This window comes from Hemiscyllium ocellatum, chromosome 24, assembly GCF_020745735.1.
Source record: "Hemiscyllium ocellatum isolate sHemOce1 chromosome 24, sHemOce1.pat.X.cur, whole genome shotgun sequence".
Lineage (NCBI taxonomy): Eukaryota > Metazoa > Chordata > Chondrichthyes > Orectolobiformes > Hemiscylliidae > Hemiscyllium > Hemiscyllium ocellatum.
Window position 1 is genome coordinate 58643287 of NC_083424.1, and position 26184 is coordinate 58669470.

Genomic DNA, 26184 nt, shown 5'->3' on the forward strand with positions numbered 1-26184 from the left:
TCTGATTCTTGTGTAAAGCATAAATTGTAAAGAAATGGGTTGGAGATTCAGGGACAGAAATCACAGGCCTTAGTGCTGCTCCAAGCCCAGGATCCCTTTCCTGGCTCCCAAGCACAGCGAGCTCCCTGGGCTCTGATTATTGAATTTCGGTGTCGCCCTCAGCCCATGACGCAGGCCTGTGAGTGTCACATGGAGCAGTGTCTCTTTTACTCTAGGAGTTCCTTGAGCTAGGATATCCCTATTATGGCTGTGTGTTCACTGACTGACAGTTACTACTTTTATTTTGAAGTTTAAACAGGGCAAAGTAGGGCCTGATGGGAAGGAGCTTATCCCGCAGGATTCGCCCAAAGTCAATGGCTATGGTTTTGTCCGGACTCCTTCACCGGCGCCAGGTAAGAACCAATATGTTGCCAATTTCACAGAAGGGGGATGGCAGGTGGTGTTTAATCTAGATAAATGTGAGGTGCTGCATTTTGGAAAGGCAAATCAGGGCAATTATACACCTTAATGGTAAGGTCCTGGGGAGTGTTGCTGAACAAGGCGACCTTTGAGTGTAAGTTCAAGTGAAAGTGGAATCACAGGAAGGTTGGGGGATAGTGAAAAGGTCATTTGGTATGCTTGTCTTTATTGGTCAGTGCATTGAGTATAGTTGCGGCTGTACAGGACATTGCTTGGGCCACTTTTGGAATAATGTGTGAAGTTCTGTTCTCCCTACTACAGGAATGACGTTGGGAAACTTGAAAGGGTTCAGAAAAGATTTACAAGGATGTTGTCAGGTTGGAGGATTTGAGCTACAGGGAGAGGTTGAATAGGCTGGGGCTGTTCTCCCTGGAGCGTCAGAGGCTGAGGGTGACCTCATAGAGGTTTATAAAATCATGAGGATAAATAAACAAGATCTTTTCCCTAGAGTAGGGGAATCCAAAACTAAAGGGAAAGATTTAAAAGGGACCTAAGGGACAACTTTTTCACGCAGAGGGTGGTGTATGTACAGAATGCGCTGCCAGAAGTAGTCATGGAGGCTGGTACAATTGCAACACTTAAAGAGCATCTGGATGGGTATATGAATAAGAAGGGTTTAGAGAGATATGGGCCAAATGCTGGCAAATGGGCCAAGATTTATTAGGATATCTGGCCGGCTTGGACAATTTAGACCAAATGGTCTTTTTCTCTGCTGTACATCCTTATGACTCTTTGACTGGAAGTACTTTTCTCCAAAAAAGGCCCCTCCTACTTCAAAGAGATGCTCTAGAAGACTTCACTGGAAGTGCAGTTATTGTTACATGGACAAGGATGACAACAAGATCCTGTACGCAGCAAACAAATGATTGCTTAAGTACTGTACACTGCCTAGTTGTCTTGGACATGACTGAAATGTTAAAACGCAAATCCAGGAAACACTTTACACAGTTGTCAGGGGAACATGTACGTCTATTTTAACAGGAATTTTAGGTCTTCTGGTCTCCTATAGGACACAGTCTGACAGCACATTATCCCTCAATACAAGCCCACTCACAGTGCGGTGCTCCCTCAGTATTGACCATCCAACATTGCCTTGGTTCTGCATAATCTTTTGGTCTGCGTTTTGTGCTCAAGTATTGAAACTTGAACAATGGCCATCTGTCCAATGAATCAGCATGCTCAGGAGCAAAGTGTGCCTGCCAAAAATAGTGTGTGCGCAGCAGTAATTTGTAACCAGCTAAATATTTGTTATCAACCTGTTCAGACACGTTATGACACACACACCTAGAGCAGTGGGGTTTTAACCTTGGCCTCCTAGCCCTGAGGCAGGGACACAACAACTGTGCTACAACAGCCCCCTGCCACCAGCTTTTTTTGTTTTTGTAAAAGCCATCACCAAATCACCCAAATAATGTACCAAACAATTAATTAGCAAGCAATGTCTACCAGAGGCACTGCAACAATTACAAAAGTGAAGGAAGGACAGGAAAAGATGGAGGGCCTAAATGAAAATGGAGTTTCAGGTAGCAATAATGCACCCCAGCTGCTGTTGTGCCCCCCTCTCTCTAAATACCCCTTGAGTATTGATGGAGTCCATGTCTCTCACTCTGAGGACTTCTCGGCATGGACATAGCCACAAAAGAGGGGCAGGAAGATCGGAATTAGGATCTCCTCCATGTTTTACTGCTAATTCAGCCAGGCCCAAGGGGAGATGCATGTGGAGTGCATCTGACTTGCTTGGCTCCCTACTGGGTGCCCAAGGATCAGGAGAATGGGGCTGAAGTGCCAACTAACACATCAGTAACAGGTTTTTAAAATAATTAAGCATAGTGAAATATTCTATAACCAATATACATGTCATCAGACCCCACAGCATGACAAAGTAAGCAGTCGGGCTTGGAATTGGTGAGCCACCACGGGACTGCTATATGCAACATCCTTTACCGTAACTCCTTGATGGAAAATGGGAGGACTCCTGTGTTGATACAGTTCACTGGGCACCTTCCATTTGGTGCTCGATGTTGGGTCCAAGTATTGCCATCTGCAGGCAATGGAAGGCATTGGCGGTGAGCTGGATGCCCACCCCACTCTGTTTACCAACTCCTGCAGCAGGTTCCAGTCCAGGCCTCTGCCACCCTGCACATAGAACAATACAGACCCTTGTTGTGCAGACCTTTTTTCCTACTCTCTCTATGCCTCCCATCATCTTGTACAGTTCTATCAAGTGACCTCTCATCCTTCTTTCTCCAATAAGAAAAGCCCTAGCACCCTCAGCCTTTCTTCATAAGATATGCCCTCCAGTCCAGGTAGCATCCTGGTAAATCTCCTCTGCACCCTTTCTAAAGCTTCCACATCCTTTCTATAATGGGGCAACTGGAATTGAACACAATATTCCAAGTGTGGTCTAACTAGGGTTTTGTAGAGCTAATGTAGAACCTCGCAGCTCTTAAACTCAATCCCCCCTGTTAATGAAGGTCAACACACCATAAGCCTTCTTGACAACCCAATCAACTTGGGTGGCAACTTTGAGAGATCTGTGGACGTGGACACCAAGATACCGCTTTTACTCCACACTGTCAAGAATCCCACCTTTAACCCTGTATTCAGCATTCAAATTTGACCTTCCAAAATGAATCAATTCACATTTTTCCAGGTTGAACTCAGTTTGCCACTTCTCAGTCCAGCCTTCATGCTGTCAATGTCCCTTTGAAACCACAACAGCCCACCATGCTAACCATAACTCCACCAACTTTCTTGTCATTGGCAAATTTACAAACACACCCTTCCATTTTCTCATCCAAGTCATTTATAAAAAGAACAGAGGCCCAAGAACATCTCTTATCATCCAAGGTTCCTTCACACTACCAGCCCTTCCTTGCCTTCCAGCACATGCAGCAAATGCTCCCTAAACAACCTCCAAGTTCCTGATTCTGATCAGCCTCGCAGCCACATCCGACCTTTCCACCAGTCACTCAAACTTGTGATGGAGGTGCTGATTCCTGATCAGTGGTTCTCTGATGATTGCTGCCTTTCCTGGTGGTGGGAAGGTCTGAGTCGATCATGTTCCAGATATTGATCAGGTTTGGTAGTATAGGTCGTATCTCGAGGGAGACCCTAAACAGGAGCAGCATATTATAATTGAGGAGCAAATTATTGCAGATGCTGGAATCTGTACTGAAAATACAAAATGCTGGAGATCACAGCAGGTCAAGCAGCCTCCATGGCGAGAGAACAAGCTAATGTTTTGAATCTAAATAACTCAAAAGAATTGCATTGCCAGGGAAGAGGTCCAATGTAAAGGTATCTGTGCAGGGTCCAACAGTGGAAGGTCCAAGTGTGACAATGCTGTCACTTTAAAAAGGTTATTTTGTTCTTTGTATTTTTTTTCTCAAGAGTGGTCATAAAGTCAGAGGTGAAGAAATTTCTAGTTTAACAAGGGCAGGATAGTGGTCCGTTCTCCCAGTTCAGGTTTTTTTCTCGTTTGGTTTAGCTGTGGCAGTTACAAGATGCTCGTGTCCAGGAAAAGGTTGCAGCTACAGCAGATGATTCCTGACTGACATTTCTCTCTGAAATCACTTGGATAGTTGTTCTCCCCTGCTGGAAGAACCTGTGTTAAATTTACTTTGTAGCCAAGGGTTATGTTTATGGGATGTTACTGGATTGCAGCAGCTCCTTAGTTAAGTTGCTGTACGGGTTGGTTAAGTTTTCCAATAATTAAGTTATTCTAAATTCCATTTTCTTTAGTTTGTGTTTCAACTGTTGTGATTAAATAAATTATGTTTTGCTTAAAACTGAGTGGCTTGACCAGCTGCATCACACGTGGAATAGCCATTTCACATCTGCTTTTAAAATAAGAAAAATGTTGGGTCATGGCTACCTTTTTAAAAATATTTTGAGGGGGGTATAGCCTGGTCCATAACGTGAGGTGCACCAGCAACTGATGGCTTTCCTTAATGAGCAAACTCCAAACGTTTGCAGCGATCCAGTGCACCACCTTGTCCCAGAAAAAGTTGACCAACAACTTCTGAATTTTTGTGACAGAGTCAGGGGGAGAGGTCAAAGGTACCAGCTGGTACCACAGCATTGTGGCCACCATTTGGCTTATGCACAACACTGAACCCCTGTTAAGGTATAAACTGAAAGAATTGTGGATGCTGTAAATCAGAAGCAAAAATAGGAATTGCCGGAAAAGCTCAGCAAATCTACAGCATCTGTGGGGAGAAATCAGTTATTTTCAGGTCAAGTGATCCTCCAACAGAACTGTAAGACAGTCCTGTCCAGCTGCTGAAGCAAGCTGTGACTCATGTGGATCCTCTGGCCTAGCAATTTCTATCAGGTACCACGGTTAACTTTGAACCTGTGTCCTGAGATGCTTAATGCTTAATCCAGCGACATTACCTTTATACCATTTCCTTTGCCTGAATGTAGTTATTTAATCAATCTGTTCAAACATAACATCCCCAGGGCAGGTGGGACTTGAACCAGGGCCTTCTGGCCCAGAGATTGGGAAACCACGTCTACACCACAAAATACATTTTGTAACCAAGCATGAAAGGCTATTGATTGCATCTTGTGTACCTGTAGGTGTGAATGACTCCCCGATGATGACGTGGGGTGAGATTGAAGGCACTCCATTCCGTCTGGAGAGCTCAGAAAGTCCTCATGTAGACAGGACGCCAGGACCAGCATTTAAGGTAAATAGAATAGACCAGGTGGGGGGGGGCAGCAGTCAGGACAGACAATCTTTCATGGACCTTCACTGTCTGACACCTACTGAGACTGACCCCTTCACAGCTGGACACCCTCAGACTGATCCTTCACACAGACTGACCCCCACCTTCCTCACAGTCCGACACACTCACCTCACAATCTGACCTCCTCACCTCGCAATCCAACCTTCCCCTCGCAGTCCGACCCCCTTTGCAATCTGACAGCCCCTCACCACCCGACACCCAACCTCCCCTTCCCACTCCAAAATCCACCCCCTCTGACAGCAACACCTTTTTAGTCTGACACATGAGCTCCTCAGTTTTGTGCGGTCTGACTGGTTACTGTCATAATAAAAGCAAACAAAAACGAAAGTATGCAGGTTTTGGAATGGACAGTTATCTATCTGATGCATTTGCTCCATTTTTCCTGTGGTGTTGCTCAAGTTTTTGTGTCTCCAGCAATTTGGTTTTATTTATTTAAAATTGCTCACAGTTTGCTTTGTTATGTCTCCTATATGAGGTGATGTGAATATATTGAGATTGGAGTTTCATTGTTTCAATGTATTGGTAATGGAGCCCAGTGTCCCTTCAGCTCCTCCTAAGCTGGTATGATCAGTGTGAGCTGTGACAACTTTGCCATCCATCATAATATTGAAAGCTGAGACTTGTCTCCAAACAGTTGGCCTTTGGACTTTGTAGCAGGTGGATTCTCTCTCTGGTGAACTGTGGCTGAGCTTTTCTGGGGTACTGACATTGACAAGAATAATGAACCAGCCACTTCAAGAAACTATCTATTTAATTACTGTGATTGGTTTCCCTCTGATCCAGAGTGTTTCTCCTTCTGACAGATTCTCGAACCAGGCCGCAGAGAGAGGTTAGGCCTAAAAATGGTCAATGAGGTCGCTGCCAAGAACAGAACCAAGAAGCAGGAAGCTTTGCGAAAGGCCACACAGAGCCTGGCGAGGTGAGACTGACCATGCACAAACAGTTACAACTGGTGCCTTGTGCCTTGGCCCAGGGTCGGCCAGGCTTGTTGTGTGCCGCAGGCAAGGTCACTGATTGTACCAATGGACTCTTTACTGCTGTTAGATTCAGTCCTTGTGAGAGCTGGGAAACATGTCCTCAGACCAGCAGAGCACTGCGCCACTTTATACTGTGGGCGATGTAAGAGGGAGCTACATTCAGCAATGTCCTGCTGGCAAGATTTGAAACACATTCAACAGAATGCCAGTGGGCACATCATGCTCAACACATTTCCAAGTGGCTGCTGGTAGGACATTGTTTACCAGAGCACTTTAATAATTTTAATGCTGTGAAGTATTTTTGATTGGTGAATCGGAGTCTCAGAATTATTACAATGCAGGAGGAAGTCAGGACCCATCATATCTCTGAACACTTTGGCTTTTTCCCTTTAATAAAATGCATTGTTTCTTTTAATAATAATCTAATGCCACTTCCAGACAGTGCATTCCAGAGTCGAACCATTCAGTGTGCAAAAACGTTTTTTTCTGACTTTGTATTGCTTTTCTTGCAGTTTACTTTAAATGTGAACCCTCTGATGCTCCATCCTCTTACAAGTGGGAACAGTATATTTCTATTTACTCTATCCTCACCTTTCATGATTTTGAAAGTTTCTATCAAAAATCTGCTCAACTTTCTTCTGTCAAGAAAACAGTTCCAAATTCTACAAGTTACCCTCCTAACTGAAGTTTCTCACTGATGGACTGTTGAGGCAAGATTGTGGGGTTGTGATGATCGGCTGAGCTGAGTTTGAATTGCTGTGAACTACCACTGTGAGCATTGTATACCTGTGCGAAAAGAGTGAAACCCAGGCTAGCCTGCAATGCACTCTGCAGTCAAATAGTCTGCTTTACCCTCACCATTTAGGAACAGTCCTTGAAACTTTTGAGTTGTACACAGTACAAATTGGGATACAAGGGAGTCTAATAATAGCAAGAATAGTCCATTCAGGTCTTCAAGCCCATTCTGCTATCCAGTGAGATCATAGATCATAGAGAAGTACAGTATGCAAACAGACTCTTTGGTCCAACTCATCCATGCTGGCCGGATATCCTAACCTGAACTAGTCCTATTTGTCAGCATTTGGCCCATTTCCTTCTAAACCCTTCCTATTCACATAGCGACCCAGATGCCTTTTAAATGCTGTAATTTTACCAAAGGTGGCCTAACCAATGTCCTGTTCAGCTACAACATGACCTCCCAACTCCTGTACTCAATGCTCTGACCAATAAAGGAAAGCATACCAAATGCCGCCTTCACTATCCTATCTACTTGCGACTGTACTTTTAAGGAACGATGAACCTGCACTCCAAGGTCTTTGTTCAGCAACACTCCCCAGGACCTTGCCATTTAAGTGTATAAATCCTGCCCTGATTTGCCTTTACAAAATGCAGCACCTCACATGTATTAAATTAAACTCCATCTGCCACTCCTCGGCAGATTGGTCCATCTAATCAAGATCCTGTTGTAATCTGAGGCAAACTTCACTGTCTCCTACACCTCCAATTTTGGTGTCATTTGCAAACTTACTAACTGTACCTCCTATGTTCACATCCAAATCATTTATATAAATGACAAAAAGAAGTGGACCTAGCACCGATCCTTGTGGCACTCCACTGGTTACAGGCCTCCAGTCTGAAAAACAACTACCCACAACCACCCTCTGTCTTCTCCCTTTGAGCCAGTTCTGTATCCAAATGGCTAGTTCTCCCTGTATTCCATGTGATCTAACCTTTCTAACCAGTTTACCAGGAGGAACTTTGTCCACTACCTTACTCAAGTCCATACCGATCACGTCCACCGCTCTGGCCTCATCAATTCTCTTCGTTACTTCTTCAAAAAACTGAGTCAAGTTAGTAAGACATGATTTCTCTCACACAGAGCCATACTGACTATCCCTAATCAGCCTTTGCCTTTCCAAATACATTAAATCCTGTTCCTCAGGATTCCTTCAAGCAAACTACCATTGATGTCAGGCTCACCGGTCCATAGTTCCATGGCTTTTCATAGAACATAGAACATAGAAAAATACAGCGCAGTACAGGCCCTTCGGCCCTCAATGTTGCGCCGACCAAAGTCTACCTAACCTACACTAGCCCAATAACCTCCATATGCTTATCCAATGCCTGCTTAAATGACCATAAAGAGGGAGAGTTCACCACTGCTACTGGCAGGGCATTCCATGAACTCACAACCCACTGAGTAAAGAATCTACCCCTAACATCTGTCCTATACCTACCACCCCTTAATTTAAAGCTGTGTCCCCTAGTAACACCTGACTCCATTAGCGGAAAAAGGTTCTCACTGTCAACCCTATCTAAACCCCTAATCATCTTGTACACCTCTATCAAATCTCCCCTAAACCTTCTTTTCTCCAATGAGAACAGCCCCAAGTGCCTCAGCCTTTCCTCATACGATCTTCCTACCATGCCAGGCAACATCCTGGTAAACCTCCTCTGCACTCGTTTCAGTGCCTCCACATCCTTCCTATGGTATGGCGACCAAAACTGCACACAATACTCCAGATGAGGCCGCACCAGAGTCTTATACAACTGCAACATGACCTCAGGACTCTGGAACTCAATTCCTCTACCAATAAAGCCCAGTACACCATATGTCTTCTTCACAGCACTATTTACCTGGGTGGCAACTTTCAGAGATCTGTGTACATGGACACCAAGATCCCTCTGCTCATCCACACTAGCAAGTAGCCTACCATTAGCCCAGTAATCCATCTTCTTGTTACTCCTACCAAAGTGAATGACTTCACACTTAGCTACATTGAACTCCATTTGCCACCTTTCTGCCCAGCTCTGCAACTTATCTATATCCCGCTGTAACCTGCCACATCCTTCTTCGCTGTCCACAACTCCACCGACTTTCGTGTCATCCGCAAACTTGCTCACCTAGCTTTCAAGCCCCTCCTCTAGATCATTTATAAAGATGACAAACAGCAATGGTCCCAAAACAGATCCTTGTGGATCACTGCTAGTAACTGCACTCCAAGATGAACCTCTTCCATCAACTACTACCCTCTGTCTCCTTCCAGCCAGCCAATTCCTAATCCAAACCTCTAATGCACCCTCAATGCCATACCTCCGTAGTTTTTGCATTAGCCTACCATGGGGTAGCTTATCGAACGCCTTGCTAAAATCCATATACACCACATCTACTGCCTTACCCTCGTCCACCTCCTTAGTCACCTTCTCAAAGAATTCAATAAGGTTTGTGAGGCACGACCTGCCCTTCACAAAACCATGCTGACTATCCTTGATCACATTATTCCTATCCAGATGTCCATAAATCCTATCCCTTACAATTCTCTCTAAGACTTTGCCCACAACAGAAGTGAGACTCACTGGCCTATAGTTACTCGGGCTATCCCTACTCCCCTTCTTGAACAAGGGGACCACATTCGCTATCCTCCAGTCTTCTGGCACTATTCCCGTAGACAACGACGACATAAAAATCAAGGCCAATGGCTCTGCAATCTCCTCCCTAGCTTCCCAGAGGATCCTAGGATAAATACCATCAGGCCCAGGGGACTTATCTATTTTCATCCTCTCCAGTATTCCCCAGACCTCTTCCCTACATACCTCAAGGCCATCCATTCTAATCACTTGTGACTCAATATTCATATCAGCAATAGTGTCCTGTTCCTGAGTGAATACTGACGAAAAGTATTGATTTAGTGTCTCTCCAATCTCCTCCGCCTCCACGCACAACTTCCCACTACTATCCTTGACTGGACCGATACCTACCCTAGTCATCCTTTTATTCCTGACATACCTATAGAAAGCCTTTGGGTTTTCCCTAATCCTACCAACTAAAGACTTTTCATGTCCCCTTCTCGCTGCTCTTAGCTCTCTCTTTAGATCCTTCCTGGCTACCTTATAACTCTCAATCGCCCCAACTGAACCTTCACGCCTCATCTTTACATAGGCCGCCCTCTTCCCTTTCACAAGGGATTCCAATTCCTTATTAAACCACGGCTCCCTCACAAGACCCTTTACTCCCTGCCTGACTGGTACATACTTATCAAGGACACCCAATAGCTGTTCCTTGAACAATCTCCACATATCATTTGTGTTCTTCCCTTGAAGCCTATTTTTCCAATCCACACATCCTAAGTCATGCCTCACTGCATCATAATTTCCCTGCCCCCAGCTATAACTCTTGCCCTGCAGTGCACACTTATCCCTCTCCATCCCTAAAGTAAAAATCACCGAATTGTGGTCACTGTCCCCAAAGTGCTCACCTACGTCCAAGTCTAACACCTGGCCTGGTTCATTAACTAGAACCAAATCCAGTATGGCCTCACCTCTTGTTGGCCTGTCTACATATTGTGTCAGGAAACCCTCCTGCACACATTGGACAAACACCGACCCATCTAACGAACTCGAGCTATAGCTTTCCCAGTCTATATCTGGGAAGTTAAAGTCCCCCATAACAACCACCCTGCTACTTTCACTCTTCTCCTGAATCATCCTCGCAATACTTTCCTCTACTTCTCTCGGATTATTGGGAGGCCTGTGGAAAACTCCTAACAGGGTGGCCTCACCTTTCCTATTTCTAACCTCAGCCCAAACTACCTCACATGGCAAGTCTTCCTCCATTGTCCTTTCCACCGCTGTAATACTATCCTTGACAAGCAATGCCACACCACCCCCTCTTTTACCCCCATCTCTGACCCTGCTAAAACATTTAAACACTGGAACCTGCAACAGCCATTCCTGCCCCTGTTCTACCCACGTCTCTGTAATGGCCACAACATCGAAGTCCCAGGTACCAACCCACGCTGCAAGTTCACCTACCTTATTTCTTATACTTCTGGCATTGAAGTATACACACTTCAAGCCACCTTCCCGTTTACAGGCACCCTCCTTTGAGATCGATGCCTTGTTCCTAACCCCCCCTACACTCAAGGTCCTGTACCATAAAGCTACAGTCCAGGTTCCCATGCCCCTGCAGAGTTAGTTTAAACCCTCCCAAAGAGCACTAGCAAACCTCCCCCCAAGATACTGGTGCCCCTCAGGTTCAGGTGTAGACCATCCTGTTTACAGAGGTCCCACCTTCCCCAGAAAGAACCCCAGTTGTCCAGAAACCGGAATCCCTCCCTCCTGCACCATCCCTGTAGCCACGCATTTAACTGCTCTCTCTCCCTATTCCTCGACTCTCTATCACGTAGCACGGGTAACAAACCAGAGACAACAACTCTGTTTGTTCTAACTCTGAGCTTCCAACCTAGCTCCCTGAAAGCCTGCCTAACATCCTCACCCCTCTTCCTACCTATGTCGTTGGTGCCAACGTGGACCACGATCTGGGGCTGCTCCCCCTCCCCCTTAAGGACCCGGAAAACACGATCAGAGACATCACGTACCCTTGCACCTGGGAGGCAACATACCAAACGTGAGTCTCTGTCGCCCCCACAAAACCACCTATCTGTTTCCTTACCAGTTTTCATAAATAAAGCATCCAGCTTTGTAATATGGGCATTTTTCAAGATGTCAGCGTCTATTTTCCCACATTCTATATCTTCTGTGTCTTCTTCCACAGTAAACACTGATGCAAAATACTCATTTGGTATTTCTCCAACCTCCTGCAGTTCCATGCATAGGGTGCCTTGCTCATTTTTAGATTAGATTCCCTACAGTATGGAAACAGGCCATTTGGACCAACAAGTCCACACTGACTTTTCGATGAGTAACCCACCCAGACCCATTTCCCTCTGACTAATGCACCTAACACTATGGGCAATTTAGCATGGCCAATTCACCTGACCTGCACATCTTCAGACTGTGGGAGGAAACCGGAGCACTCAGAGAAAACCCACGCAGACACGGGGAGAATGTGCAAACTCCACACAGACAGTTGGATGAGGCTGGAATTGAACCTGGGTCCCTGGCGCTGTGAGGCAGCAGTGCTAACCACTGAGCCACCGTGCCACCTCAAAATATATTGAAAAGAAACAAGGTCTGGTGAAAAGGGACCTTTTTAGTCTCTCAGACATGTCAAGTCAATCCAATGAACCGATGTAAGACAAATTTGTTAGCCATTACGTATACTATCACTAGACCAATATATCAGAACATCACACTTTGCAGATTATCCACCTCAGATTTTTTTTTTTGCTGAAGGAAGGGAATGTTGTTCCTCTGCAGCCCTTTCTTAAAAAAGATTAATTAAGTCATAAGACTAACAGAAATCAAAGTATAAATTAGGCAACAATCCATATTGCAGTATAACCATGGAAAGTTAACTTGAAGCTGGACTTCAGGGGCCCTGTTCTCTGCCCTGGTTTACCCTTTGGTCCTTAATGTATTTTATAGAATCCCTTTGGATTCTCTTTATCCCTATTTGCCAAAGCTATCTCCTGTCCCATTTCTGCCATCCTGATTTCCCTTTTGGAAGTATACTCCTACTGCCTTTATACTCTTAAGGATTCATTCATTCAATCTATCTTGTCTATACTTGATATATGCTTCCTTCTTTTCCTTAACTAAAACCTCAATTTCTTTAGTCATCGAGCATTCCCTACACCTACCAGCCTTGCCTTTCACTCTAACAGGAATGTACTGTGTCTTGACTCTCATTACCGCATTTCTGAAGGCTTCCCATTTTCCAGCCGTCCCTTTACCTGCGAACATTTGCCCTCAATCAAGTTTTGAAAGTTCTTGCCTAATACCATCAAAATAGGCCTTCCTCCAGTTTAGGACTTCAACCTTTAGAGCAGGTCTATCTTTTTCCATCACTATTTTAAAGCCAATAGCATTATGGTCGCTGGCCCCAATGTGCTCCTGCACTGACACCTCAGTCACCTGCCCTGTTGAAACAGTCTCTGCCCCTGTATAATACCCACTGCCCAACACAATGCCAAACCCAAAGTATCTCCCCAACTCTCTCCCCACACATTGATTGCTTCACTCTGCCGACCACCCTACAACACCGTTCCGCTGTCTCCTCTTGCCCCCACCCTGCACTTGGGTCAATTCCACCCCAACCCAACTACCATCTCTCAATCTCTCTCTCTCACCCTCGTCCCCATCAAAGTCTCTCTCTCGGTTCTCTGTCTTTCTCTCACCCTCTCACACTATTTTCTCTCTCGCTCTGTCTCTCTCTCTCGAGATGTTTCTTGTACTCTCTTGTTTTCGCTCTCGCGCTCTCATGCTTTCGTGCTCCTGCACTCTCTCTGGATTTCTCTCTCTCGCTGTCACTGGTTTTCTGCCTCTTTCCACTCCCGCCCTGTCTCTTCCCTACCCTCTCTGTCTCCTTCCCCTCGTCTTCCCTCCGACCCCCGTTCCTCCCCGTCTCTCCCTCTCCGTCTCTCTCTTCCCCCCCCGTCTCTCTCTTCCCCCGACCCCGTCTCTCTCTTCCCCCGACCCCGTCTCTCTCTTCCCCCGACCCCGTCTCTCTCTTCCCCCGACCCCGTCTCTCTCTTCCCCCGACCCCGTCTCTCTCTTCCCCCGACCCCGTCTCTCTCTTCCCCCCCCCGTCTCTCTCTTCCCCCGACCCCGTCTCTCTCTTCCCCCGACCCCGTCTCTCTCTTCCCCCCCCCCCGTCTCTCTCTTCCCCCCCCGTCTCTCTCTTCACCGCCCCGTCTCTCTCTTCCCCCCCCCGTCTCTCTCTTCCCCCCCCCCCGTCTCTCTCTTCCCCCCCCCCCCCTCTCTCTCTCCCCCCCCCCCCCGTCTCTCTCTTCCCCCCCCCCGTCTCTCTCTTCCCCCCCCCCGTCTCTCTCTTCCCCCCCCCCGTCTCTCTCTTCACCGCCCCGTCTCTCTCTTCCCCCCCCCCCGTCTCTCTCTTCCCCCCCCCCCCGTCTCTCTCTTCCCCCCCCCCCGTCTCTCTCTTCCCCCCCCCCCCCGTCTCTCCCTTCCCCCCCCGTCTCTCTCTTCCCCCCCCCCCCGTCTCTCTCTTCCCCCCCCGTCTCTCTCTTCCCCCCCCCCCGTCTCTCTCTTCCCCCCCCCCCCGTCTCTCCCTTCCCCCCCCCCCCTCTCCCTTCCCCCCCCCCCGTCTCTCCCTTCCCCCCCCCGTCTCTCTCTTCCCCCCCCCCCCGTCTCTCCCTTCCCCCCCCGTCTCTCTCTTCCCCCCCCCCCCCCCCGTCTCTCTCTTCCCCCGACCCCGTCTCTCGCGCTCTCGCTCTCTCTTCCCCCGTCTCTCTCTCTCTCTCTCTTCCCCCCCCCGTCTCTCCCTTCCCCCCCCCCCCCGTCTCTCCCTTCCCCCCCCCCCGTCTCTCCCTTCCCCCCCCCCGTCTCTCCCTTTCCCCCCCCCCGTCTCTCCCTTCCCCCCCCCCGTCTCTCTCTTCCCCCCCCCCCCCGTCTCTCCCTTCCCCCCCCCCGTCTCTCCCTTCCCCCCCCCCCGTCTCTCCCTTCCCCCCCCCCCCGTCTCTCCCTTCCCCCCCCCCGTCTCTCCCTTCCCCCCCCCCCCCCCCCCCGTCTCTCCCTTCCCCCCCCCCGTCTCTCCCTTCCCCCCCCCCCGTCTCTCCCTTCCCCCCCCCCCGTCTCTCTCTTCCCCCCCCCCCCGTCTCTCTCTTCCCCCGACCCCGTCTCTCGCGCTCTCGCTCTCTCTTCCCCCCCTGACCCTGTCTCTCTCTCTCTCTCCCCCGTCTCTCTCTCTCTCTCTCTCTCTCTCTCTCTCTCTCTCTCTCTCTCGACCCCCGTCTCTCTCTCTCTCTCTCTCGACCCCCGTCTCTCTCTCTCTCTCCCCCGATTCTCTCTCTCTCTCTCTCTCTCTCTCTCTCTCTCTCTCTCTCTCTCTCCCCCCCCCCCCGTCTCTCTGCCCCGCCCCGTCTCTTTCCTCTCCCTCTCCCTCCCCTGTCTCTCTCTCTCTCTCTCTCCCCCGACCCCGTCCCTCTCCTCTTCCCCCAAATAATTAACCAAAACATAAAATGCCAGAGAAACTCAGCAGGTGAGCAGCATCCATTGAGAGAGGAACAGAGTAAATGTTCCGAATCCAGTGTGACTTCTTTGGGACTCCAGCATCTGCAGTATTTTATTTTCATCCAAATCATTGATTGATATTAGATTATGATATTAATCAGTGGCTAACGAGGGAAATCAGGATACCATAGATAACGAGGGAAATCAGAGATAAGGTTAAAGCCAGAGAGGAGGCAGATAAATTGGCCAGAAAAAGCATCAAACCTAAGGATCGGGAGAAATTTAAAATTCAGCAGAGGGAAACAAAAGGTTTAATTTGCAAAGAGAAAATTGAATATGAAAGTAATCTTACAGAAAATATGAAAACTGATTGGAAAAGCTTCTACAGATATGTGAAGAGAAAATGACTGGTGAAGACAAATGTCGGTCCCTTGCAGTTAGAATCAGGTGAATTGATAATGGGCAACAAAGAGATGGACCGGAGGGAAATGCTAGGGGAGAGAGTCAAAAATGAAGGAGGAACTGTAGGAAATCTTTCTTAGTCAGGAAATGGTATTGGAGAAATTGATGGGATTAAAACTTGCTTAGTCCCTGGGACCTGATGCTCTGCATCACTGAGTACTTAAGGAAGTAGTCCTCAATGTCGGGTACATTGGTGATCATCTTCCAGCATTCTGTAGACTTTAGAAGAATTCCAATTGACTGGAGGGTAGCTAATGTGACGTCACTTGTTAAAAAAGTGACTTGAGGGGGAAATGGGGAATTATAGGCAGGTGAGCCTGACATTGAAGGTGGGGAAAATGCTGGAGTTAATTATGAAGGATATAAAACTGAGCATTTGAGAGGCAGTGATAGAATCAGTCCAACTCGGCATGGAAATCACTAAAGGGAAGTCATGCTTGACATATCTTCTGGAATGTGTTGAGGTTGTGACCAGTAGAGTGGAGAAGGTGTTGTTATCTGGACTTTCACGAGGCTTTTGACAAGGTTCCATACAGAGATTAGTGAGGAAAATTAAAGCTCATGGTACCAGAGGTAATGTATTGATACGGATAGAGAACTGGTTGGCAGACAGGAAGCAGAGAGTTGGAATAAACTGGTCATTTTCAGAGTAACAGGCAAGAGGGATCCGGCAGGGTTCAGTGCTGGGACCTCAGCTGTTCAAAATATACATTAACAATTTGGATGAAGGAATTGAATGCAGTATCTCCAAATTGCAGATGACATTAAGCTGGGTGGCAGTGTGTGCTGTGAAGGGGATGGTAAGAGGCTGCAGGGTGACTTGGACAGACTGGCTGAGTGGGTAAATACTAGGCAAAAGCAAAATAATGTGGATAAATGTGAGGTTATCCACTTTGGTCACAAAAACAGGAAGGCAGATTATCATCTAAATGGAGGCAGATTATCATCTGAATGGCAGCAGTTGGCAGAAGGTGAGGTGCAACGAGACCTGGGTGTCATGGTGGAACAGTCGCTGAAGGTTGGTACGCAGGTGCAGCAGGCAGTGAGGAAAGCTAATGGCATGTGGGCCTTCATAGCAAGAGGATTTTAGTATCGAAGTAAGGATGTCTTACTGCAGTTATACAAGGCCATACCTTGAGTATTGTGTGCAGTTTTGGTCTCCTAGCCTGAGGAAGGACATTCCTGCTATTGAGGGAGCCCAACGAAGGGTCACCAGACTGATTGCTGGGATGGCAGGACTGATTTATGAGGGAAGACTGGATTGACTGGGTTTGTACTCACTGGGATTTAGAAGAATGAGGGAGGATCTCATAGAAACATAAAATCCTGATGGGACTGGACAGGCTGGATGCGGGAAGAATGTTCCCGATGTTGGGGAAGCCCAGAATTAGGGGTTACAATCTAAGAATAAGGGGTAAACTATTCAGGATGAGGAAGAATTGTTGTGAACCTGTGGAATTCTCTCCCACTGGAAGCTGTTGGAGCCGGTTCATTGGATATATTCAAGAAGGAGCTGGGCATGGTCCTCGTGGCTAAAGGGATCAAGGGGTAGGCGGAGAGGGCAGAAATGGGATACTGAGGTTGCATGATTATATTGAATGGTGTTGCAGGCTCAAAGAGCCGAAAGGCCTACTCCTGCATCTATTTTCTGTTTCTCAATTCATGCTACTATACCTCCATCACAATCTCCAGTCCCCACCCTCAAGGCACGCCAGTGTAGTTTACTGACCCCTTATCAAAACCCTACTGTAAATTGTTTACCTCAGGCAGTGGTTTGACGGGGACGATTTCTGGTCCTGGTTCACAAAGCAGCATGCATGTGATCGATAGGACTGCCTCAGGTGGAAAGTGAAATTTATGAATAGTAATGATTGGGTTGATTTTTTTTCATGTAAACTTTAGTCTTTGAGCTCATGGATATGTTTCTCTTTCTCTCTTTTTCTCCCAGTCTTTCTCCGCATGGAATCAGCCCTGTGATGTCACCAGCCTTGCAGCGTCTTGTCAATCGGACCTCCAGCAAGTACACAGACAGAGCTTTACGTGCTAGTTACACCCCATCACCGGCTCCCAAACAAACGCCACGTTGCAAAGTACCATGTGTTGGTATAACACCTAATGCCCTTGGTGTCTTGCACACCCCGAGCAGCCAGGACCCCAGCTCCATCACTGATAACCTACTGCAGCTGCCTAGAAGGAAGAAAGTTGCTGAGCATGTTCCTCCACAACCCAGCACCTCATTGACCCTTCAACTCACAAGAGCTGATTATGATGAGTTTGGAAATCTGAAATATGTCGCAAAGATAAGAGGAATGTTTGAGAAGTAAAGACGATTTCATGTGTATTCACATTCATACTGAGATACAAATACAATCTCCCCGCCAAAGGACGCTTTCTGATTCAACAAACTTGGTTTTGGTGCAACTCACAGTTGCTGTTGATGTTAACTCTGTCTTTGCCAGCTCGTCCATAATTTGTGAGTTTGTAACCTCTCTGACCCTGAGTAATGATGTCTGAGGAATGAATAATTTGTGTATCCCACAGTGAAGTTTGCAGTGCATACACTCACATGGCTGTTCAACTACATGCTTCAGATGATCCAGCGCCAACACTGCTTCAGCTTCTTGGTGTCTGCAGTATAATTGCAGTTAGGACTCTGGAAACTATTTCCATGATTTATTAACATCAGTGTTCACTTGTCTCCTGTGAACTCCAAACAAACTTGCTCAACCCCTCACTGTCAGCCTTGAACTTGGGGGTGACAGCAGCTGAGCTCTTTTCAAATTGAAGCTGCGTATTCCATCGAGTGGTTTTGGTTTGAAAAAATGGGCAAATTGGACATTACTTTCTTGAAAATCCCAACTTACCCTGGGCCAACTATGCAGATCATCACCCAGAACATGTGCAACATCCTGGCAGAGCTCCCTCCCCTTCTCCTTCTGCATCCTCCCCTCCCCTTTGGCTCCTTGCTTACCTCCATCGGCCTCCCCTCCTCTCAGTCACTCCTCCCTTCTCCTCCCCTCCTGCCACCTCTCCACTCTCCTGTCCTCTCCTTAGTCAACCCTCCCCTCTCGTCTTCTGCCACCCCTTCCCTCCTCTCCTCCTCAGAGCCCCCTTCTCTTCCTCCTCTGTCATCCCTCCCCTCTATCCTCCTCCTCCTCTGTCACCCCTCCTCTCCTCTCTCCTCCTCTGTTATCCCTCCCCTCTCTTCTACTCCTCCTCCTCCATTATCCCTCTCCTTTATCCTCCTCCTCCTCTGTCATCCCTCTCCTCTCCTGTCCTCCTCCTTCTTCACCCCACCCCCTCCTCCGTCACACTCACCATCCCACTTTTTTCCTCTCCCTTCCCCTCTCTGTCACATATCATCTTATCCATGCCCTGTCTCTTTGCCCCCTTCATCCTCCCATCTATGCCCTCTCCTACCCCCTCTATATCTCTCTCTTTATCTGTTTCTCCCCTCTATCTGTGTCATTTTCCTACTCTTTACCCCTGTATATGTCTGTCTCTCTCTCTCTTTCCCTCTGTATCTCTCTCTTTGTCCCTCTATGTGTCTGTCTTTCTCTCCATATATCAATGTTTTAATCTCTGTCGTGTCTCCTCCACCCCACAATTCTTCTCTCCCCCCAACCACTACTGTTGTTCTCCCCACACCCTGACTCTGCTGTTCCCTGTTCCACACCTCCTGTCTCTCTCTGTTGATGCTACGATGCTTTTTGTCCTCCAACCTCCTTGGGCATTCCTTTGCTCCTGCCTAGGCAATGAGTTGTGATTGGTGATGCCTTTGTAACACTTCAAGCGAACTGCAGGGTGGAGGCAGCCCTTGGTCAGGCTGGATGTTAGGGTTCAATGTCACTCGATGAGCCTCGTCTGTCAACTGAATGACAACTCACTCCATAGTCCTGTGTGGATTTGCATTTTTTATGAAGGTATCTTTGCTATCGTAGGTGCCCCAGGTAAGGGCACAATCCATCGCAGCACAATATGGTTTGATAATTTCGATTATTTTTGTCAATTAATACAGTAATTTTTGTCCTTGTAATAAATGCTCCAAAGGTAAATGCTGAAAAAAACCAATGCATTTCCATTGTTTCTTTTTAAAATTAAAGGTAAAGATTTTCAAATTAGAAACCATATGGTCGTACTGTGAGGAGCAGGGACTACAGAGAAGAAGGAAGGAGATATGAAATTTAATTTGGATTTATTAAACATTAAATGAAATAGATTGCAATGTAAACTTTTTTAATGAGGAAGTTGCAGAGTATTTGTGTCCTTTTGGGATATGTGCAGTGCACTTTGCTATCCCCATAACCTTTGAGAGCATGCATCCAAGCAGACTAAGATATTGTTGTCATCTATAGGCAAGGGAGGCAGGTTTCTCTTTCTCAAGGGCATTGGGTTTTTTTAATTCATGCTGATTATCCAGTGCCAACCACAATTGTCCAAACTGACTAAGTTCAGTTTCATTGTTTGTCCCCAGTGTGATTCAAAGTCAGCACCCGTGGGTTTATCATCCAGACCCAGCAGCGCTGAGTTCCCGTAAACTGAATGACCAAGATTTGAGGCAGACAATGAATGAGATACTGAGAAAGGAAAGGACTAAAGATCTGCCAGTAGTTTTATGGGATTAGCAGGAATGGTTCAGATCAGAAGGTGCAGATAATGCCTTTGTCCTGATGAAGCAATGTTATAACTGAACATGGCTGCTAAGGAGCATGAACTCTTGAAGAGCTGGACAACAGATTTCCAGACTGTCATTCCTAACCTCACCTTTCATTTTATATCATCCTCATTCACCAGACTTCCGTTCCCCGACCTGAATTTGTTTCTCCTGTTTCAGGTGCTTGACTGACCCATGTGTTATTCACAGGTCCTAGCTCTATGCTTTCATCACTCTGTACTGTAATAAAAGCAGCAACAACAATTTGTAAATAGAGAAAAAAGACATGTTTACATTGTGCCTTTCATGGCCACTTAACATCTCCAAGTGCTGTTCAGCCAGTAAATTATTTTTAAAGTATCATCACTGTTGTATAGCTCCCATAAACAGCAATGAAATCTTTTTTTGTGATGTTGATTGAGGGGTAAATATTAGTTAGGGAATGGAGATAACTCCTTTGCTTTGAATTTTTAAAAAATATTTTTTGTTTGGATGTTAAAAGTCAATCACATTACTGTGGCTCTGGAGCCACACGTAGGCTAGACCAGGTAAGAATGACAGATTTTTTTCCCTGAAGAATGTTAGTGAGTCAGATGGTTTTTATGACATGGTTGCCATCAAACCAGTTTTTGACTACAGATTTTTATTGAATTCAAATTTCACTATTTGCCAGGGTGGGATTCAAGACCATGTCCCCAGAACATCAGCCTGGCGTTCTGAATTACAAGTCCAGCAATATTACTACCCTGCCACTGTCCTCCCCATCTTTAAAAGGCTACCATGAGATCTTCTACGGTCACCAAAGGGATGGACAAGACTTCTCTTTAGTGCCTTATCTGAAAAATGGCACTTCTGACAGTACAGCGTTCTTTCAGTCCTGTTTTGGAAAGTGAGCCTGAATTACTTTACATTGAGATGCTGTGAAGCAGTTTTACAAACCCAGTATGACATCAAGCTACATCTATATTAGTGCAGGTGACCAAAATCATGGTAAGTATAAACTTTTAAGGTGCATCTTAAGTGAGGAAATTAACTAATGAGATTCAAAGAGGTGGATTCCAAAGCTTGGCGCCCGGGCAAATAAAAGTAAAACCCCTAATATTGAAATGATTAATGTAGAAACATCCAGAATTGGGGGAAGAGCAGAGGTCTTGCAGCAGAGTTGTCTGCAAAGCCGGAGGTGATTTTGGGAAAGGGGTGGGTGTGTTGGCGGTGTGAATGCCTGAGGCTGTGCACATATTTTAAAACCAAGATGAGAATTTCAACATCAGGATCTAATGTATTCAGCAAGTGCAGGGGTCATCTTTCCATATCATATTGCAAACACTGCTATAGTCTCACTCTAAATATTAGAGGTTTATCAGTTTCTTCCTGGTTCTTTATTAGATTTCTTTTATAAGCAGTAAAACAGATGACTGGTTCAGAAGTTGGTTGTTTTTACAGGGTACTTGAACTCTTGTCTCTCCTGATATCTAGGTGCGAGATTTGCTAGAATGTTTGCCCCGTTTTTCAATAGATTTTGATTTTCTGGAGCTAACCTTTTTCAGCTCTGCCTTGCTCTGTGCCTCGATGAAGCTCTCCTGATCAGGATAGACCTCGCTGTCATCAGGATGATCCTCGTCAGCTAGTCTAAGGCTTCTTGATTTGCGTCTGCTGCCCCTTGTATCTGTTCTTGGTTCCAGTCTGTTGTCAGTTTCAGGATCGGTTTTGGCATCTGGAGACTTCTCTGCTCTCCCAGCTGTCTTGGTGCTACTCCTGTGCTCAGATCTTGGTACTTTTGAATGGTGCTTTGCGTCCCTTGCTTCCTGAGGTGAGGTTCTACTCTTGAAATCGGATTTCCCCTCATTCCTGGCCTCCTCTTTACGCTCAGCTTCATGCTTGCCATCTGCCTTGTCCCGTTTCATGTTCATCCACTCATGTTTTGCCTCATGTTTCATGTCTACCCATTCATGGCCGGCTTCAATTTCCCACTGGTATTTTGCGTCTCGTTTCTGCTCTGTTTTTCCTTCATGTCGTTCGTCCTTGGTATGGCCATGCTTCTCCTCTCTCTTCTCCTCTCTCTTCTCAGCACTTTGATCTACTTTTTTGGTTGAAGTCGTTTCTTTCATCTTGGCAGTAAAGAGCCAAGGATGTTCCAGGACCTCTTCAATGGTGAGCCGCTTGCTGGTGTCAGGGTGGAGCATGCGATAGATCAGTTCCTTGCAGTCTGCAGGAACCACCTTTGAACGGGGAAAATCCACCCTGTGCTCTTTCTGAATCCTAAGCATCCTTTTGATGTTGGAGTCATCGTATGGCATCGAGCCACACACCATGATGAAAAGGATTACCCCAAGGCTCCAAACATCATACACTTTGGGCTGGTAAGGAATGCCTTGCAGGACTTCAGGAGCTGCATATGCTGCAGAGCCACAAAAAGTTTTGCTGAGCAAGGGTCGTCCCTGATCATCTGTACTGCATCGCTTGGCAAAACCAAAGTCTGAGAGCTTGATATTGAAGTCCTTGTCTAGAAGGAGATTCTCGCACTTTAAATCTCGGTGGACTACACCTAGCTCATGACAGTGCTTAACGGCCAGTGCCAACTGACGGAACATCTTACGTGATACCTCCTCAGGTAAAGCCCCCCTTGTTTTAATGAACTCCAATAAATCTCCCTGAACACCCAATTCCATAATAATGTAAACCTTTCCATCTGAAGTCTCAAAAATCTCAAATGTTTTTACGATGTAGCGGTGATTGAGCAAAGCCAAGATTTCCAACTCACGGGGCAGAAACTTCTCCAGGAAATCAGCAGGAGCCTTCCTCCTATCGATAATTTTAACAGCCACGTTAGTCTTCAGCCGATCAGAGTAGGCAGACTTGACTTTGGCATATGACCCCTCCCCCAGATTGACACCTAAGGTGTAGCCCCGTTTTTTGAGGACTACCCCATCATCCATGGTGCTGTGACATCAATATGTGAGTTCGCACTCCCTTCCTACCTCTTACCTACTCACAATCTCCATGGAAACAGGCTCACAGGCACCTCTGCACAGCATACAAGTGTTCTGTGTGCCCTTTCAGTCCTGAAAGAGACTTCTTTTCGCAAACAGTAACTTTAGTAAAGTCACCGTCTTGGATCTGGCAACTGTGGTTGTGATGGATCTAAAAAGAATGTTTGTGTTGTGACATAAAGATGATGGCACAATGATCATCATATGACTTGTAGGGTGCTACAAATACAAGATTTTTATATACTACGTTTTGGGACTATGCCTTTAAAATGAAGGGGTTTGGTGACCTGTTCTGAAGTCTGCCTAACAACATACCTTGACGATGTGGTCATCATAGATTAAAGGGAGGCCCTGGTTGTTTTACTGAAAAGAAGGTGCAAGATGTTCACACTGGGAGCCAATGGGTTGCAGCAGCAATCGTTTACTGCACATCTGCAAAGTTCCAAGAAAGTGTTGATGTTTTGAACAGTTATGCTTTAGTGTTTCAAAGAGAGTACAGATCTCATCAATCAGCATTTCTCCCTGGTTACAAAGGCTGTGTTGTTGTTGTGAAGGTAGGCTTGCAAGGGGGAGAAGTGTTTCTAAGATACTCTGAAACTCTCAGACACTGGTTGCTTGCTAGGATTTAAAAGAGATTGCAGCTTAAAAGCAAAAGCCAATGATTTATTAGGGAGGAATGTAGTTGGGAACTCGGGCTCTGCTTGAAAGAACAGATTGGTGAAGATTTGAAATGAGATTGGATGATTCATAAGACATGGACACAGAAATTAGGCCATTCGATCCATCAAGTCTACACTGCCATTCAATCATGGCTGATAGGTTTTTTTCAGCCCCATTCTCCCACTTTCTCCCCATAACCTTTGATCCCCATGACAATCAAGAACATATATATCTCTGCTTTAAATATACACAATGACCTGGCCTCCACAGCCTTGTGGCAATGAATTCCACAGATTCACTACTCTCTGGCTAAAGAGGATTCTCCTTATCTCCATTCTAAAGGGTATTCCCATTACTCTTAGGCTGTGTCCTTGGGTTCGTGTCTCTTCTGCCAATGGAAACATCTTCACAACATCTACTCTGTCCAGGCCATTCAATATTCTGTAAATTTCAATCAGGTCCCCCCATATCCTTCTAAACTCCATCGAGTATAGTCCCAGAGTCCTCATATGCTAAGCCTTTCATTCCTGCAATCGTCCTTGTGAACCTCCTCTGGCCCTGCTCCAGGGCCAATACATCTTTCCTGGGGTATGTGGCCCAAAATTGTTCACAATACTCTAAATGTGGTCTGACTAGCGCCTTATAAAGCCTCAGAAGTACATCCCTACATTTATATTCTAGTCCTCTGGAGATGAATGACAACATTGTATTTGCCTTCCTAACTATTGACTCAACCTGCAAATTTACCTCAAGAGAAACCTGGACTAGGATTCTCAAGTCCCTTTACACTTCAGATTTCTGAATTTTCTCCCCATTTAGAAAATAGTCCATGCCTCTAATCTTCCTACCAAAGTGCATGATCTCATGCTTTCCCACATTGTATTTCATCTGCCACTTCTTTGCCCACTGTCCTAACTTGACTAAATCATTCTGCAGCCTTCCTGCCTCCTCAATACTACCTGCCCCTCCACCCGTCTTTGCATCATCTGCAAACTTAGCCAGAATTCCCTAAGTTCCTTCATCCAGATCATTAATGTATAAAGTGAATAGTTGAGGTCCCAACACTGACCCTTGTGGAACATGCTATCCACTGTCTGCCATCCTGAGACGGACCCTTTATACCCACTCACTACCACAGACAGGCAATCTTCTATCCATGCTAGTACTTGGCCTCTAACACCATGGGCCCTTATCTCAATCAGCATCTCCTGTGCAGGACCTTCTCAAAGACCTTCTAGAAGTCCAGATAGATAACATTCTGCTCATCAGCTCCACAAGGAATTCTAACAGATTGACAGGCATGACTTCCCCCTTGATGAAACCATGCTGACTTTGCCCTACTTTACCATGCACTTGTAAGTATTCAGAAATCTCATCCTTCACAATGGACTCAAATCTTAATAATGACTGAGGTCAGATTAATCAGCCTATAATTTCCCATCTTTTGCATTGCTCCCTTCTTAAACTGGGGTTATATTCGCAATTTTCCTGTCCTCCAGGATCTTCCCTGACTCCAGTGAAACGTGAAAGCCTCCACTATCTCTTCAGTTATCTCCTTCAGAACTCTGGGGTGTAACCCATCTCGTCCAGGTGATTTAGCCACTTTCAGAGCTCGCAGTTTTTCTAGCACCTTCTCCTTAGTGATGGCCGCTGTACACATACTGCTCCCTGACTCTCTTGAATTTTTGGGATATTGTGTCTTCCACCGTGAAGACTGATGCAAAGTGCATATTCAGTTGCTCAGCCATTTCTCCGTTCCCCATTAGTAATTCTGCAGCATCATTTTCCAGTGGCCCAATGTCCACTTTTGCCCCTCTCATGCACTTGATATAGCTAAAGAAACTCTTGCAATCTTTCCTAATATTACAGGCTAGTTTACCCTCATATTTAATCTTCTCCCTCCTCATTTCTTTCTTTCTTTCTTGTCCTCTGTTGGTCTTTGTAAGCTTCCCAATCCTCTGGCTTCGCACTGTTCTTTGCCATATTATATACTTTCTCCTTTGTGCTGCCCCTGACATCCCTGGTCAGCCATGATTCACTGAGCTAGACAGGTAGGAGGCTGGAAGAACGCAGCAGGCCAGGCAGCATCAGGAGGTGGAGAAGTCAACATTTCCAGTGTAATCCTTCTCCAGTCCTGATGCTGCCTGGCCTGCGCTGTTCTTCCAGCCTCCCATCTGTCTGCTTTGGATTCCAGCATCTGCAGTTTTCTTTTTGTCTCTAACCATGATTCACTGAGCTGACACTCGAATGAGAATGAGCAGGAATAGCTCTCACTATGAAAGGCATTTCTGGTGTTCAGCATTACAAGTCGGGGTAGAAGAGATATGAGCATAAACACTTTGGAGCTAGGAATTGTA

At 46.3% G+C, this 26184-nt stretch overlaps 2 protein-coding genes across 2 annotated transcripts in view; one reads left to right on the forward strand and one right to left on the reverse strand.

The window, feature by feature from the left end:
• Window positions 1-19578, forward strand: part of ess2 (ess-2 splicing factor homolog) — a 54688-nt gene extending 35110 nt beyond the window's left edge. The window contains exons 7-10 of the mRNA XM_060843884.1: window positions 290-392; window positions 5044-5153; window positions 6017-6132; window positions 17472-19578. Coding sequence (XP_060699867.1) covers window positions 290-392; window positions 5044-5153; window positions 6017-6132; window positions 17472-17847 — 705 coding nt within the window. The 3' untranslated portion in view covers window positions 17848-19578. The remainder of the gene's footprint in view (window positions 1-289; window positions 393-5043; window positions 5154-6016; window positions 6133-17471) is intronic.
• A 2071-nt stretch (window positions 19579-21649) lies between these two features.
• On the reverse strand, window positions 21650-23113 carry LOC132827263 (testis-specific serine/threonine-protein kinase 1-like). Its single transcript, XM_060843885.1, has one exon. It carries the CDS (start codon window positions 23111-23113, stop codon window positions 21650-21652), a length of 1464 nt encoding a protein of 487 aa, XP_060699868.1.
• Window positions 23114-26184: the final 3071 nt, after the last annotated feature.

Coding starts and splice junctions, on each gene's coding strand:
- LOC132827263 (XM_060843885.1), bottom strand. CDS start 23,113: ATGGATGATGGGGTAGTCCTCAAAAAACGGGGCTACACCTTAGGTGTC.